The 18,292-nt window shown below is 31.7% G+C and overlaps 1 protein-coding gene and 1 long non-coding RNA gene across 2 annotated transcripts; both read left to right on the top strand.

Moving 5' to 3' along the window:
• Positions 1-3,150: 3,150 nt before the first annotated feature.
• LOC122301975 lies at positions 3,151-4,841 on the top strand. Its single transcript, XR_006240239.1, has 7 exons — positions 3,151-3,436; positions 3,587-3,681; positions 3,749-3,835; positions 4,006-4,055; positions 4,123-4,209; positions 4,322-4,372; positions 4,489-4,841. It is a non-coding gene; the product is annotated as an uncharacterized LOC122301975 (long non-coding RNA).
• A 12,668-nt stretch (positions 4,842-17,509) lies between these two features.
• LOC122301605 lies at positions 17,510-18,292 on the top strand. The gene has a single exon (XM_043113013.1). The coding sequence runs from the start codon at positions 17,510-17,512 to the stop codon at positions 18,290-18,292; it is 783 nt and encodes a 260-aa protein (XP_042968947.1).

Raw genomic sequence — 18,292 nt, 5'->3', positions numbered from 1 at the left:
TAATATTTCATCAAAATCCTGTCCAGGAGTAACATTTTCATACTCGAGAGCTTCTACTAACTTGAGGTGAGAGGAAAATCAATTACTAAAGCAGGTATGTTTTCCCTTTCTTGAAGATATTAGGAAATTAGCAAATGGGGATTTATAATTTGCAGTATACTCCTACATACACCACTGGATCCAAAGAAAAATGCATAGGCTTGAAACAGAGGGAAATCAGAGGGAAAAATGCATACTCCTACGTACTCCTGTACGCATCGTAATTCATGGCTACCTAAATAAATTAGGAAATCAGCAAAATGACAAAAACGAAAACCCTACATACATACTTGCCTAAAAGTATGCAATCAACACAGACCCACAGAGAAAGATAGATGTAAAGAGCTTATGATCAAACTAAAACATGAGAAGAATTGAGAAATGAACATAGAAGAATACCAGGTCAAGGATGTAAACGAGAGCTTTAATACCCTTCTCATCCATGGAAAAATCGGAAACCCCACAATATCGAGGCCCAAAAATGGCCTGAGACGAAGGGGCTGCAACGGAGCTTATATTGGAATTGAGGATTCGGTGCAGCAGATCAGACTTCTTCGAAAACTCCCCATTTTTCTGTTCTGTGGAGTGGGATCGTACAGCAGCTAAGGCAAATAGAGGAAGTCCTGGGAAATGGTTTCTGGAGAAAGAAAGAAGAGAAAGAGGAAATGGGGACTTTCAGGATGAGGCAAGAGAATAAACGAGGGAAAGAAACAGAAGGTAGTAGAAAAATAATAAAATATTCGTTTGATCCCAGAACAGTCTCTCGCCAAACATGGCGAGCTCCTAACATTTACTGTAGTTTATATGTCAAACTTTGTAACTATCGCTAGGCCAATGCTGGAGATTTTCCTCCCATTTATTTTTAATTTAGACTTGCATTGGGCAATGGCGAGGCCATTGACAATGCTCTTATTATTATAGAAAGATATGTACTTTTAATCAAATTTTAGAAATTATGGCTAATCAAATTTTCCTCTTCTCCCTCTTTCAACAACACAACAAACATTCACATTCACCTTCATTTTGATTTAAAGATACATAAAAAAGTTTTGTATTAACAAAAGACAATTTTTCTTAAACAAAAAAGTTAATCTCCCATGAAAATAATTTTGCATATGCACATGTATTAACCAATACCAATACTCAGTGTGCGCTCATTCAATACTGATACCAGGGAGGGGGAGTGGTGCCAAAAGGAGGGCCATGGCCCTGTTGCTCTCGGTTCCATCTTTAGTACCCTTCATCTACTTTTATAAAATTTTTTATCTCATTTTATTTTATTTAATTATTATAATTATTTTAAATTTTTATATTAAATAAAATAAATAAATTATTTTTTAAAATCTCAATATAAAAATAATATATTTTAATAATATTTTATTTAACTTTTAATTTTAATCTTATCTCATATCTAAAAATAAACTAAAAAGCATTACTTAATTATTCGTAATGAAAAATCTTATACAGCTATCTTTATTCCTCTCTTAGTTGGATGGGTTTTTTTTTTTTTTTTTTTTTTAAATTAATAAAAGACAACCGGTGGTTTAAATACACCTAATAAAACAAAGAGCCATCGAATATATCAACAAGAGTATTTTAAAATAGAATAATGCTACATATAGTTATAAAATACGTAAATATTATACAACTACTTTGCAAAATAGTGGGGTCTAAAATTAAAAATTTAGTCTTTTTTTCATGTGGGTTCCATATTAATTCATTTTTTTCAAAAAAACTGTTCGACGTTTACACAACTACGATTGTAAATATCATTTATCTTTAAAATATAAGTAATATTAGATATAGTTATAAGTTCTGTAAATATCACAAATTTATTTTTAAAACAATAATATTTACTATTAAATAATTAATTTTTTATATAGATCTCAAATTTATTCACTCTTTAACTACAAATATTATTTTTTTAATATAATTTATCAAAAATAAAATATCATTTTTTATGTGAGGATTGAGAACTACGTAATGAGCTATAGGGGTGTAAAAATAAATTGATTCATTTGAAAACTAGCCCAAATCAGACCGATTTTCAATTAGTTCAGTTCTTTCATTTTAAAAAAAGTTAAATCCGGTTCAAAATTGGTTTTACCTTTTCTAACACATGATAAGTTTACATATTATATATATTATTAATTTTTAATATTATATATAATATATTTTATATTATATATAATTTTTTATATATAATATAATTATATATGAAATAATACATTATAATTTATAACATAATATTTTAATTTTAAATATGAATATTTATTTGATTATATGTTTTAAATATAAAATGTATATTAAATATATTTTATACCTAATAAATTCTCAACATATTTCTTTTGATAAATATATTAGTAATACTAATTTATCTAATATATTAAAACCATAAAATCAGACTAGACCAGTCTGGAACCGATAAAATTGGAAATACTAATTTAAGAAATAATCGATACATAATCAATTTTAAAAAATACAAAACTAATATTACTAATTAGATCTTAAATTTTATTCAAAATCAATCAAACCAGACCGATTTCACTCTAATAAGCCGTCTCCCGAGATCAATACCAATTTATCCTGAGACCAAGGACTCCCTTAGAGCATTCACATTGATTTATGCATATCTTAAATTATATGCAAAATCACATCTTTTGGAAATCTAATTTACCATATAATTAAAACTTCCACATTGACTTATGCAAATTTGAGACAAAATAATAATAAAATATTATCATTTTATTATTTTATTATTATTTTTTAAATAGGGTTTGATCTTCAAATATGTAAAATATTTGAATAAAATATTTTTTGAGGATTGAGTGAGTAAAATATGTAGTAAAATATGAAAAATATAAAATATGTAAAAAGAGAGTGAGATGAGAGAAAAAGAATTAATAAAATATGTTTTAGAGAGTGAATAGTAGATCTTCAAATATATAAAAATACTGTTCATAATTATGTAAATATTTAAAAATATATAATTTAATGACTTTGTATATATATATATATATATTTATCTATAATAATAAGCGCCTATCACGCTTCTATAGGAATGAGCAGTAAATTATTGCGTTCCATTTTTTTCTTCCGTTTTTATTACATAATTACGTTTTTAACCTTTTGTTTTATTCCTTTGTGTCCGTTTATATAAGGATGTTTTGGTCTTTAGTGAGACTGTGTCAGTGATATTTTTTCATTGATCTCTCTCTTCTCTGTTATCTCTTTGTCTCCGCTCTCCATCTTGCTGAATCTCTCTCTCTCTCTCTCTCTCTCTCTCTCCGTTTATTCGTCTTCGCAGAATCTCCATCAAGTTCTTTATGCTTCAACACTTAATTTCTTACTTGTTCCTCTTATTTCCAGGAGGCTGCTAGATTTTTGCAATCAAAAAGTGAGTTAATCTCTCTCTCTCTCTCTCTCTCTCTCTCTCTCTCTCTCTCTCTCTCTCTCTCTCTCTCTCTCTCTCTCTCTCTCTCTCTCTCTCTCTCTACGTTGGGTTTCTCAAAGAATTCTTAGCCAGGCTAATGTGTTCTTAAATCAGATAGAGGTATTGATCAGGAGGTCAAATACAAGTCTCTACCTGCAGGCCCAAGCACTAGCACTCGTTCAGAGACCAAGGAATCTGAAAAAGCAAAGGTTAGAATACTCAGTCAATCCTTACTTGACTCGTGATTTTCATAACTGACATCTGTAACATTCCCAGGTCTCTATTCTTGAGAATATTTACTGGAAGGAAGTTTGTGTACTTTCTGTAGTGTGGATCGTTGTCCTTGGACTGCAGATCGCCAAGGTTTTAATCAGCTTTGTGCATATTTTCTTTCTAGAAGTACTTTATGATTAGTTTTCCTTAGCTTCTCGCAGCAATGAGCTAGATTGATGGATTTCTCTTGTGATGGATACAAAATCATACAACTACTTGTTCGGTGCTGTATTGGGTACTAAACAAGCCTCTACCTGCAGGCCCAAGCACTAGCACTCGTTCAGAGACCAAAGAATCTAAAAAAGCAGAGGTTAGAATACTCAGTCAATCCTTACTTGACTCGTGATTTTCAAAACTGATATCTGTAACATTCCCAGGTCTCTATTTTTGAGAATATTTACTGGAAGGAAGTTGGTGTACTTTCTGCAGTGTGGATCGTTGTCCTTGGACTGCAGATCGCCAAGGTTTTAATTAGCTTTATGCATATTTTCTTTCTAGAAGTATTCTATGATTAGTTTTCCTTTGCTTCTTGCATCAATGAGCTAGATTGATGGATTTCTCTTGTGATGGATATAGAATCATACAACTACTTGTTCGGTGCTGTATTGGGTACTAAACCTATTGCAGGTACCTTTAAACAACTTCAATGAGAATAGAAGAGCTGTGGGCTCGGATGCTAAGATTCTTGAAAACTATTGCTTAAGCATCTTGATGATGGTTTATTTTCATTTTGTCATCCTCAGATCCCAATAACCGTTGGAGTGACTTCATATGAATCCGTGAACCTGTACAAAGGGCAGAGAGTGATCGCATCAAAGGGAGAAGCAGACACAAATTAAATTCAGTTTACAGTTATTTAATTAAGGAATTATGGATATGAAACAATTCATAACAATAAGGTTTTGAGTGCTTGAGATGTCTTAAAAAATGTCGTAGTCAGCATCGTTGAAAATCTGCGAGTATTGCGTGGAAGATTAACCCTTGATTAAGAAAATCAGCCTCTAATAAGTCAGTCCTACAACACAGCATGTTGATTAGTTTTTTAATGGTGCTGAGCTGTGTTTGGGATTTTGACCCTTTAATAATTATATGAAATTTGAATTAATTAGCAAATAAATTGTCATCTTCTCTGAAATGATCCAAATCTAAATTGCGAGTGTCCCCACACTACAATGATAGATTCGTATATTAGTAAAAAATAGTAATTTTTAGCGATAAGAACGCATGACTTATTCCTAAAAATTAGTTTGTCCCACATGTCTGCAAAAAGCTTGAAAAATAATAAACGACAAAACAAATGATCCAACGAAAGGTGTCTTAAAAGTCAAAAGTAGAAAGAAGAAAGTTACATTTATAATTTTGTCCCTGCAAAAACCTTGAATCATGAATTTAACATTTTTATAAAACGTTGAAAAAATAGATCGATCTTATCAATAATTGATTTTGAATAGTTTCTAGCAACCAAACATGGTCCACTTCACGTGATTCATGCCGCTCACATCCTACATTAGTGTTCTTTGCTTGACCACTCTTCCAATATTTGTCTTTATTTTTCTCAATAATTGGGTTCTTTTGCACTCTCTCTTGAATTATTGATGTTAGATCTTTCAATTAAAGCTGTAGAATTATTGATGTACGTTCATGGAAAAGGAAATCCATTAGTGATTTAAATCAACTTTAATCTTTATTGGTGGGTCTGGGATGACTTATATGAGTTTGAGAGACCCACAAAAAAGATATATATATATATATCAGAACCTTTGAAAATAATAAGGATACAATTCTTATTTACGACTCTATTTTAAATGAAGGACATATTTATAAAATAAAATTGTAAGGTAGCTCGTTATTTTATAAAAATAATCTCCATTTAAATTAGAATTAGTAAAATAAATTATAAAATATTTGGTCATGTTCGGTTTATGAATAATTTAAAGAATTTTGATCATTATTTAATTTTATATTACAACAAATATCTTTAAATCTCAAATTTCTTATTTCAACTTTTAAACTTTCCATTCAACCATCACTTAATCAAAATATTGAATACGATTTTATATATAAAAATATTAATAATTTTTAGAACTAATTAATAAAAAAGTATATATTTTTCTTGCATGAATAATAATTAATAATGAATTGAGTTGATCATGATCAGTTTATTTCAATCTCTAATCAGCGCGTTTTCTAATCGAATGGGGTCCACTCAATTATTCGAACCCATCTTATAAAAAGTATCAGTTACTATTCACGTGTCAGGAAAGAATCCAAAATTGATTGACGTGTTAAATTGAAGATTGCAAAAAATTAATACAATATTTGACTTGCTTGATGATTGAGATAAGCTTTGAAAGTTTTATTGTAATATATTGACATTGTCCAAAACAGCCAAATGCATGTCTTTCAAAAAGGAAAAAGAAAACTCTCCCTTGCGTCCAAAAGCTGAAAGGGGCCTCATTATTACTGTTAGAGAACAGATCTGTGAAATATTTTAGAGAGCGAGAGAGACTTTTAAAAATATTTATTTTCTCTAAATAAAGCAAAATTATTGTTCTTGATCGAGCCCTTTAATTGCTTGTCTTAAAGACAAAAATATTGAATTTAATATGCTAAGATGGGTGGAAAGTTTATATCGACAGGTAAGTGATTGAAAAAAATAATACATATCTCCCTTTTGCTAAAGCATTTGTCATTTTCTTTCAAAGTTATCACCAAATCTTGCACTCGTGTCTAAAACAAAAGCAAACAATATATAAAATTGATAACTGTTTTTATAGTATGCAAGGAGATCTGTGTGATATCTTGTCTGTCTGATTGAATTCAATCTTCTTGATCCATCAACGTTCATGACACACAGTATTGCACATTAATATATGTTATAATTGGATTATCATTCCCCAACTCGCATCAGATATATTTAATTATAATAATATAATATAATTTTGCATGATTTCTCATTCATCATCATGTCACCGAGGCAGTGGAGACCCATGCATCACCCCATCGACTTCTTGAAATAAATTATTGAACTAATCACTTTATGTCCCTTTCCTGCTCTCATGGTCATATCGATTCTTTCCAGTAAAACACACATTATTAATCACTTTACGTCCCTTTCCTTGTGGATATTTCTTTGTCCATGCTTAATTTGTACACAAATCCAGCCTTTGTCCATTTACTCCGCTGGATCTTCCTACCCACCTTTATTAGATCCTATACCCTTTTTTTTTTTTGGTCTAGCTTTTAAATTTAAGGTAAAAGTAAAACATAAATAATCTTATTTATTGAACATTTACTAAAACAGCTATAAAATGCTGAGAAATGTGAAAAGAGGTTGTATAAAAAATAGAGATTTACAAACTGACTTTAAACTAAATCTAGAAATTTAAATATTTAACTTTTAAATTATTAAACTCATCTCAATTGAAAATGTCTTTCCACGAAAGACTCATAATCTTTTTCAACTTAATACATCTTTACACGCAAAATACACAATTTTTTTCAATTTCTCATTAATACATTCAAACTCATCTTAAAACTCACTCAATGATTTCAACTCATTACTATTTATAAAAAACTCAACTCATCTCAATTCAAATCAACTAATCAACATTCAAATGGAACCTTATTTAAAGTGATATATCAAATCAATTTTATAATAAAAATAAGTTTACAATCTAATATATCTTTATCTAAGATTTATTTTGTAAGGTGCTATATAAATAGAATATTTCTCCAAAATGTTATAGGAAACATCAATTATTGATCATCTCTTGTCGGCTTTTTTTCTGTCTTGTAATTACTACATGGTAATAATTGATAATATAAAGTTGTATTGTCACATACACAAATCTCTCACATTCCTCTGACGAAATAAAAGTTAGAAAAATATAGTTGCAAACACAATTGTGCACTAATCTGTACACCAATATGATGTGATTGATCAAAAAGTAGATTTTATTAAAAAAATTGTTAATTTAAATTTGAAATATGAATGAATCAGTATTGCTAAGTACTATTCTATTTGTTAGTTTTAACAAATAAAGATAGACAATTTTAGAAAATATAATGAACGGGTAGCATAATGTATTAAATATGATGTTATATCATGTTGATGGTGTTGCGAGTAAAGTAGTTAATCTAACGATGTAACGGGTCGAAAACAGACTTAGTCGAGCATCCAAACAAGTCGTAATTCACCAAAAAGTAAAACCGAAAACCGCTTTAACGATAGCTGGTTTTCATTTGGTGGGACAAAATCCACTTCTCAGCACAAATATATTGCATGTGGGTTTCTCTTGTGTGTATTGTCACGTACACAAACCTCTAACATTCATCTAACGAAATAAAAGTAGGAAAAATATAGTTGCAAGTACAATTGTACACTAATCTGTATAACAATGTAATGTGATTGATCAAAAAGTAGATTTTATTTAAAACAATGTTAATTTAAATTTGAAATATGGATGAATCAGTATTGATACACAGATTAGTACACGACTGTGCTTAAACTCATAAAAGTATTCCCCATTGACCCACCCCGACTCCTATCATTTCGCTCCTCACCTTCTCTTTCCTCTCACTTATTTTCTCTACTTTTTTTTTGCCCTATCTCATATAATTTGCATGTGGGTTTCCGTTTTTGTTGATAAAGCTCTGTACGAAGAGATTTTGGCCGTTGTCTTCTTTGGTTTTCTCTTTTTTGCTCTGTTTGGAGGGTTTTCTGATGGAAAACGGTGTGGATTCGACCTCCTGGGATTTTTTCAGCTGTACCCATGTCTAACATATTCGGTTTCAGTGGTAAACTCTCGGTTGCCTTAGAAAAATATAAATGATATACTTTAAGTGTCCTTCTAAATAATATACTTAGTAAAGAATTCATCAAAATTAAGCAGTTAACTTTCTCTCTCTCTCTCTCTCTCTCTCTCTCTCTCTCTCTTAACAAGAGCCGTGGTCCTCTGTTTTAGACCAGACAACTCTGATCCGTAGGATTTTTACAGGTCTTCTGTAGCTGTCAGGCGCCGCATAGCTATGACACTACATTGCTCTTCTGTAGCTGTCAGGCACCGCAGCTATGATACTACATCACTCTTGTCTCTTGTAGAGAAATACTTCACGAGAGATGATTCATCATAATTTTCTCTATAAAAGAATTATTCAGTTCATCTTCTTTCGCATCTCATCTTCTTCACTTTTATGAAATTAGTCTGCATTCTTACTCTGCAATCTCTTTCTGTTTTCTCACTTTGCAATGGCTCAGCAATCTTCTCATTACCAATATATGAGGTATTCTGCACCTCGTTCACCAGTTGTTTCTGCTTCTTCCGTAGGTGTTATAATGCAATCCAATAATGATCTGACTAATAAGTCAGATAATGAAATTATCTACGAGCTTGTGAGTTTCGGTACCCGATACTCATCAACCCTTGTCGCATATTCTCAGCGACTACAATCTAGGACTGGTGGGGTTGACAAACTCCACGAGAATATTTCTATCCTTCAGCGGCTTCTTATGGATTCCAACATGAAGATAGAAGCACTAAAGCGAGAGAACAGAGATTTAAAATCTTTGCTTAACTCTTCTTTTCGAGTGGTTACTCCTTTAGATAGGAAATGCATGCAGATTTTTGAAGAGCAAGAGCGTTTAAAGATTGAGGCAAAGAGCCTCAAATTTCTGTGATTTTGCTTTGTGATAATAAAATAATACTTCACAAATATTCATATTTGTGTTTCTATCTTCTGTTAGATCTTCTATGTATTATATTTTATTTCTCCTTTAATAATGTACAATTTCTTACAAAACCGTAATATGAATCTGAAATACTAATTGTATTTAAGAGATGGTATTTTAGATTTAATAATTTCATTCATCTCCTCCATGAATGTTCTCTAAATCCCAACTGAAGCTTCTCATTTTACAAATCTTTGCTTGTTATTTAGAAAAATTCCACGGGATCAAGATATCAACAATCATGACAGCGCTGCTGCTCTCCTTCTAAACAGGTTGATTCACATGAATAACTTCAGTTGCTTAGTATACTGAATGATATGTACTTATTTCTTCTATTCTTTATTTTAGGGCATTTCACCCCTCTCTTACCTGCTGTTGAGCGGTGCATAGCAGTGTTGCTGATTGCTGAACGTGTTGCTGATTACTATTATTTACTTTCATGGGAAGGTTTTACATTTATATTTTGTCTCCACTAGGCAAACGTCCCTTGGAGTGGCTCGGGAAAAAATATTTATAATTTATTTTTTTTGGCACCGATGATGATCATCGAATATTGATGATTTTCTTCTTTCTACTTTTGACTTTTAAGACACCTTTCGTTGGATAATTTGCTTTGTCGTTTATTATTTTTCAAGTTTTTTGCAGACATGTGGGATAAACTAATTTTTAGGAATGAGTCATGCATTCTTATCACTAAAAAATACTATTTCCTACTAATATACGAATCTATCATTGTAGTGTGGAGACACTCTCAATCTATTGTGCTTTCTATTTATCCCGTGATAATATATTATGGAGTATAATATAAGAAGTGGGTAGGGTCGGTTGCAAGGGTTGTGGGATCATTTTCCTTATCTTACATTTCTTTCCTGTTTCAAAGCAAAAAATATAAAAGCAATTTGCCCAAAGTTTGACAATAATGCTTCTCCAATGAAAGCAACCACTCATCTACTCTCTCTCTCTCTAGATTGCTTGTGAGGTATGAATTCAATTTCGTTAAGTTTGCCTACGCCATACGGAATCAGAAATTCTAATTGGATAGCTGGGGAAGATTAGATGCGTACAGTATTGCACATTAATATATGTTATAATTGGATTATCATTCCCCAACTCGCATCAAATACATTTAATTATAATAATATAATATAATTTTGTATGATTTCTCATTTATCATCATGTCTTTAATGCTCCAATGGTCGATGTAACATCAGTTGTCAATTGCATATATATATATACATATTTATATATAGTTAGTTAGGTTCTCCTTTTTTTTTTTTTTTTCATTTTTTATATGATGTAAATTATATTTTATTCTCTCAAATAAGACTGGAAATTTTGGTAAGAGTAGGCATGCATGCTGTTTCAGCTTAAAGAAATGGCCAGTGATGATTCTCGAAAGCATAACCGGCCAATAAAGAAAAATATATATGCAAGTTGATTTGTAGGCATTTCTTCATTCTTTTGGACATGGTAAAAAGTATCGAATTGATCATAAATTGATTCGATCATCTTCGTTAGGAATTCATGTTAATTTAATTCCTATTATATTGATCTATTTTTTATCGATAAAATTGAAGATAATTAGTGTATGATATTACATCAAATTTCATAATGGCAGTATATATATATTGGCTTGATATTTTATAGGTTAGAGATATATTCCTGTTAATACCACATGCATTCGATCCACAGTAATCGTCTTTGCTTTCTCATCTAAAATAGTAATTTCAGTACTAAATAATATTCTTATCTAACTCTTATCCTTATCTCGACGTTCCTTTATCACACAATAAATGGTGTGTTGGCATAGTACTAGACTTAAAAGTAGCACAACTCATTTAAAATATAAAATAATAAATCAATTAACATGTTTTTTTATTGACACACCACATAAAAAATATTGACATATTGATCTACTTAAATAAAAATATATATATATTTGTTTTTTGAATTTCTTATTAATATATATAATAAATCCTAACCTTGGTAAATGGGGGGTACGTGGTATATAAATCCTATGTATATATAGCCCCATGGTCGGGAGCTGCACGTAATTTCTCAAACCAATCATGACTCATATCAATCTCGTTTTACCCCGACAATATCTATCCTGCTTGTACACACAAGATATGAATGTTCCTTTGCTTTTGATATTTTCACTATAAAGACTTCTTAAAATAATCCATGATAAGTTTCAAAATAATCCATGATATGTAAAAGCATTATTCTCATGCAAAAAATATGTTACATATAGATATAATAATAGTTATAAAAATATGTAATCATTATCATGATCGATGTTGAATTATTGCACTACGTGCGTATTGGCCTACCTTATAGGAAACAAACATGAAAAGCGACAAAAATTCATCAAATTAAGTTTTGATTTTAGTAAAATATATATAAAGGGAAGTGATTGAAAAAAATAATAAAGAAATAATAAAAAACATTGATTTTGCCTATAAAATCTTGCCAATTCATGTGTGATGTGAGTCTGCACTTAGGACGAAAGATATTAAATATGGATATATCTTTTGTAGATTTGCTGTCAATCTCAACATCAAGAAAAATATTTCCATCCTGGGAAAAAAAGGAGTATGGGAGAGAGCCACAAATCATAAACAATTAAATAAATGAATTCGTAAAGAGATTTGGTTGCAGCAGTGGTTTGACAGGGTGATAGGACGTCTGGATGATTAAGAATAACACGCTCCTTAAAACGGTCTTTATGGCTCATTTGTGTTCACTTCTAACTTCGTCTCGCATAGCTGATTCGGTTTTTGTTTCAGAAGGTACGTATTTCCTTAGTTTTATTTCTTTTTTTATGGTAAGGAAAATCTGCCTACACATAATCTGCCTGTGTATATATATGTATATATATATATAATACAATTAAAACTTACAATGCCTTTTGTGTCTAAACAGGAATTTTCCTCATCAAGAGATCTAAATATATAAAAGACTCTCTATTATTCATTTCAAGACTTGTAAGTGCCTTTATATATATATATATATTATATATCTCTTTTTGCTGGTCCCTACTTATAATTTTTTTGTGGATCCTTACTTTGAATGGCAAATTAATTTTGAGAAATATTTTATTCAAGAATTTTGATATGTGATATCGATCTATGCTTTTTATAAGTTCCATTTTCATGGTATTTTTCCATTTCATGTGTTATTTTCTTATCTTCATTTCCTTGTTGATTTAAAATATAAATAATTTGGTTGTATGTATTTTTCAACATATGAATCAATGAAATTGTTTGTAGCATTTAAAATGCATCATGGAGGTATGGATTTCGCATTAAGCAATTATTATTTATTCATTTAATTTTGGTTGTGTGGAACAGTATCCAACTTTTGGAAGAATCATTTGCTTCGTTAACATAATGAGTAGTGGTAAGCTTGTGTTAATAAGTTATGTAGCATTTTTTTTGAAATAGTAATATTAGTTTTGTAAAAGTTAAGTTTGGAGACTATTTTTTGAAGATCAAAGAAAACAACGGGTCTGGTCCCTACTTATAATTTTTTTGTGGATCCTTGCTTTGAATGGCAAATTAATTTTGAGAAATATTTTATTCAAGAATTTTGATATGTGATATCGATCTATGCTTTTTATAAGTTCCATTTTCATGGTATTTTTCCATTTCATGTGTTATTTTCTTATCTTCATTTCCTTGTTGATTTAAAGTATAAATCATTTGGTTGTATGTATTTTTCAACATATGAATCAACGAAATTGTTTATAGTATTTAAAATGCATCATGGAGGTATGGATTTCGCATTAAGCAATTATTATTTATTCATTTAATTTTGGTTGTGTGGAACAGTATCCAACTTTTGGAAGAATCATTTGCTTCGTTAACATAATGAGTAGTGGTAAGCTTGTGTTAATAAGTTATGTAGCATTTGTTTTGAAATAGTAATATTAGTTTTGTAAAAGTTAAGTTTGGAGACTATTTTTTGAAGATCAAAGAAAACAACGGGCAGATAATATCCCGTATAAAGATTTACCAGAAGAGAAAAAGGAAGAACTCCGTAGAAAACGGAGAGAAATATATGCTAAAAAAAAGGCATCTAGCAGCTATTCCCTCTAATTAAAATATTCAACTTCGTTTGATGGTGATCAACTGACTATATCAATTGATGAACGTTCAAATGATGATGTCCAACATATAAACATCATTCAAGACTTTACTATTCTACAAAAAGTGTCAAAGAGACAACGGATTTTCCATTCTGATATTGACATCGGTGAACTGATTTCATCTCATGAAATATGTGTTCCTCCTGGTGTAAATCTCTGTGTGGTTGATTCAGAAGCAACTTCATCATTAAACAATGTGACAGATCGTTCAAATTGTCCGAGTCATTCTATGGATTTTTTGACACGTAAATCAGGAAATACATACATAGATGAAACAACCGTCTCTAATCAGTTTCTGATTCAACAGGTTTTCCTGAAATTATTTTGTCATATTTCATATTCAAACATCCTTCTGTTCTTTTTTATTGAAATTTGGGAACATTCTATTCAAATAGGCTCCATGTGTTGTTCGGGAACAGTCAAGTTTTGAAACAAGTATATCGCCACCTTGTAGGGGTAAGAAACCAGTATAATTATATTATTCATTCTTCTGATTCCATTGTCAACTCTTGTCACTCTTCCAGTAGTGTCCTTGGTCAAAACATTCAAAAAACAATCGATGAGTTTACACTTATTGTCTTATATTCACTTTTGAACTCAATAGGTGAGGGGCATCGCCGCTCTGCTGGACTTAGGCAATTATTACAAGTCGTGTCATCTGAAGCATATTCTTTGCCATATGTGCCTTGTTGCAGACATTGTAAAGCAAAGCGATTCTATCAGGAAACAAACGGATTTTGTTGTGCTGATGGGACAATTTCTTTGGCCACAAATGCCGTCCCTGATCAACTTTATGATCTTTTCACCTCTAACACAAATGAATCTGCGCATTTTAAGACCTATGTTCAGACTTATAATAACAAGTTCGCGTTTACATCCTTTGGAGTTAAATTCGATGAAGATCTTTGCAGACAGAATAGAGGAATTTATACCTTTCAAACTCAGGGACAGATCTATCACTATATCAATGATTTAATCCCTTTAAATGGTCGTCCTTCTTATCTTCAATTGTATTTCTATGATACGGAGCATGAATTAGAAAATCGCATTTCTGATTCAGACAGAATGAATCCATCAATTATAGCTCAACTCATCGATATTCTTCACATCAATCCATATTCTCTGTTCTTTCGATCTCTTGGTGATTTGTCAAATTTGGAAAATCAAGTAATCCATATAAGATCAGATGTTGGTCTAGATCAACGTGTATTCAATATCCCGACATCTTCACAAGTTGCAGCAATATGGGTTGAAAATGAAGATGCAGATCAGCTAAGAGGACGAGACATTTATGTCTTTAGTCATTCTGGTGGAAGTCATATAGTTCAATATTATTTTGTCTGCTATGATCCACTTCAGTATCCGTTGTTATTTCCTCTTGGCGATACTGGTTGGCACCAAGGCATTCAAAGGGTCAATAGAGGAAGCACATTAACAAGTAACGAAACAACCCGATCAATAGATCCTCATCGATCAATATCAGCAGAAGAATTACTTAGAAGAGAACATCAAGGTTATAGTGTAATCTTAATCTTCTAATTTTGTACTTAGTTTATAGACATCTAATTTTATAATATTTCATTCCCCTACAACTTTTGCAGCATTGAACAGAAAAAGGAAGGATCCAATTGTTTCGTGTCGTGAATATTATTGCTACAAGTTACAAATCAGAGAAAATGTCATATCAATTTTGTTACTGTCTGGTCGCCTATTGCAACAATTTGTTGTCAATATGTATGTTAAGATCGAGATGTCAAGATTAGATTATTTCCGTAGCAAACAACAACATATTCGATCTGAGTTATATCAAGGTATTGTTGATACCATTACACTTGGGAAACTGATGCTTCTAATGTTGGAAAACGGATTATTCTGCCTTCTTCATTTATTGGGGGTCCAAGAGATATGCGAAAAAGATATATGGAAGCAATGGCTTTAGTTCAGCATTATGGTAAACCAGACATTTTTTTAACAATGACGTGCAATCCAAACTGATAAGAAATTTCAAATGAATTACGCCTGCATGAGGAGAGTCAAAATGGGCCTGATTTGGTTGCTCGGGTCTTTCGTACAAAATTAGAAGAATTAAAGGATCGATTATTCAAGCAGCAGATATTTGGAAAAGTCTCGGCATATGTTTATGTTATTGAGCACCAAAAAAGAGAGTTTCCACATGCGCATTTTTTAATTATATTACAGAGGAATTGGAAACTCTATACGCCTGAATCTTTTGATGAGATTGTATCGGCAGAAATACCTAATAAAAGTACAAATTTGCACTTGCATAATGCTGTTATCAAGCATATGATGCATGGACCATGTGGAGTGTTGAATCCAACAAATGTTTGCTTAAAAAAAAATGGTTGTTGCAAAAGCCAATATCCAAAAAGTTATGCATCAGGTACGATTGTTGGAAATGATTGCTTCCCAATATATAAGCATTCTGACAATGGAATAACTGTCAAACTGAGAGACCATAATTTGGATAACCGTTGGGTCGTTCCATATAATCCATATTTGCTTGCAACATTTGACTGTCACATTAATGTGGAGATTTGTTATACGATAAAAGCAGTCAAATATCTTTATAAGTACGTTTACAAAGGGCATGATCGTATTGCTTTCAATTTGGTTTCCAAACAAACCAATCAACAAATTGATGAAATCCAATAATTCCAATCGGCCCGATAGATTGCTCCACCTGAAGCTATGTAAAGAATATACGACTTCATTGTTAATGAAATGTACCCATCAGTATATAGCTTACATTTACATCTTGAGGATAAACACCAAGTAACTTTCCGAGCAAATGAAGACTTAATTAATGTTCTCAACTCTGATCGATCTGCAAAATCAATATTAACAGAATTCTTTGCATTAAACCAAGTAGATGAAAATGCCAGGACATTGTTATACAAAGAATTTCTAGAATTTTATGTTTGGAGCCAACAATACAAAGAGTGGACTCGTCGGAAAAAAAAAAACTGTTATAGGTCGAACTGTTACAGCAAATCCATTTGAAGGTGAGAGGTATTATTTGCGGATATTGCTAAATCATGTAAGAGGACCTTTGTCGTTTGAAGATCTTAGGACAGTTGATGGTGTCGTGGCTCCAACATTTCGTGAGGCAGCAACTATGCATGGTTTGCTACAAAGAGACAATAGCTTACAAGATTGTTTACATGAAGCATCTCTATATCAAATGCCGTCCAGTTTGAGACGACTATTTGCAACTATTTTGGTTTATTATAATCTAACCAATCCGAGAGAGCTTTGGGAACGTTTTGAGCAAGATATGTCAGTTGATTTTAGGTCGACTGAAGATTCTATGTCGGATGTAAGAATGCAAGTTTTGCGCTCAATCTCTTTTACACTTGAATCAATGGGGAAAGACATTAATTCGTTCCATCTTCTTGATGACAACATTTGTTTTGGTGAAGACCAACTCGAATCTAGGGAAATCGATGATGAATTGGCTGTTGAAATTCCAGAAGAAGATATTGTTGCATCAGAAGCCCTTAATAGTAAACAACGACATGTCTATAATTCAGTTTTGGGAAAGGTTTTTTCTAATGAAGCTGCTACATTCTTTGTCGACGGCCCTGCTGGGACGGGGAAGACATTCCTGTACAAGGCACTTCTTGCAGTAAGATCAAGAAAATTAGTTGCACTTGCAACTGCTTCATCTGGTGTTGCTGCATCCATCCTTCCTGGAGGTCGAACAGCACACTCGCGCTTTAAGATTCCACTAGATACTGATAAACATAGCATATGTTGTGTCAGTAAACAAAGTGTCATCGCAAAGTTACTACGTGTGGCAAGGTTAATTATATGAGATGAGGCCCCTATGTCAAGAAAACAACATATTCAAGCATTAGATAAAATGCTACGAGACATTAACGATTCAGAGTTAACATTCGGTGGAAAAGTTGTCGTTTTTGGTGGAGATTTTCGCCAGGTTTTACCTGTGGTTCGTAAAGGAACAAGACAAGAACATGTTAACGCCAATTTGGTTTCTTCTTACTTGTGGCCTACATTGATCAAGTTTCATTTGACTGAAAATATGCGAGCAAGATTGGATCCAATCTTTTCAGAATATGTGTTAGAATTGGGCAACGGAATGCCACCAATCACAGTTGATGAAACTATAAAAATTCTTGATGGCATGCTTATTCCTTACGAAGATGACTGTACTTCTTTGGATCATTTAATAGATGCTGTTTTCCATGATATTCATGAATATTCAATAAATATTTCAGCTATGATGAATCGGGCCATATTAACACCAAAGAACAGTTATGTTAATGAAATAAATGCATTACTAATTCATAGATTTTCTGGTGAGCTTAAGCGATATTATAGCTTTGATGAAGCAATAGATACATCTGAACAGTCAATTATGGAAGATTTTTTAAATACTCTAACCCCAAATTTTCTTCCTCCTCATGAATTGTTACTGAAGATAAACTGTCCTATCATGCTGCTTAGAAACATTAATCCTTCAGAAGGACTATGCAACGGAACACGTCTAATTTGTCTGGCTTTTGATCAAAATGTCATTGATGCAAAAATCGCAATTGGGCATCACAGCGGAAAAAGGGTCTTTATTCCAAGGATCCCATTCTTACCAAATGTTGATGAAAATAGTGGCTTCCCATTCAAATGA

The sequence above is a fragment of the Carya illinoinensis genome, chromosome 2, assembly GCF_018687715.1.
Source record: "Carya illinoinensis cultivar Pawnee chromosome 2, C.illinoinensisPawnee_v1, whole genome shotgun sequence".
Taxonomy (NCBI): domain Eukaryota; kingdom Viridiplantae; phylum Streptophyta; class Magnoliopsida; order Fagales; family Juglandaceae; genus Carya; species Carya illinoinensis.
The sequence above is the reverse complement of the archived record's forward strand: the minus strand, read 5'-3'. Positions and strand labels throughout refer to the sequence as shown.

What these genes read in the sequence shown, in the direction of transcription:
- LOC122301605 (XM_043113013.1), top strand. Translation starts at nt 17,510, where the DNA reads ATGCTACGAGACATTAACGATTCAGAGTTAACATTCGGTGGAAAAGTT.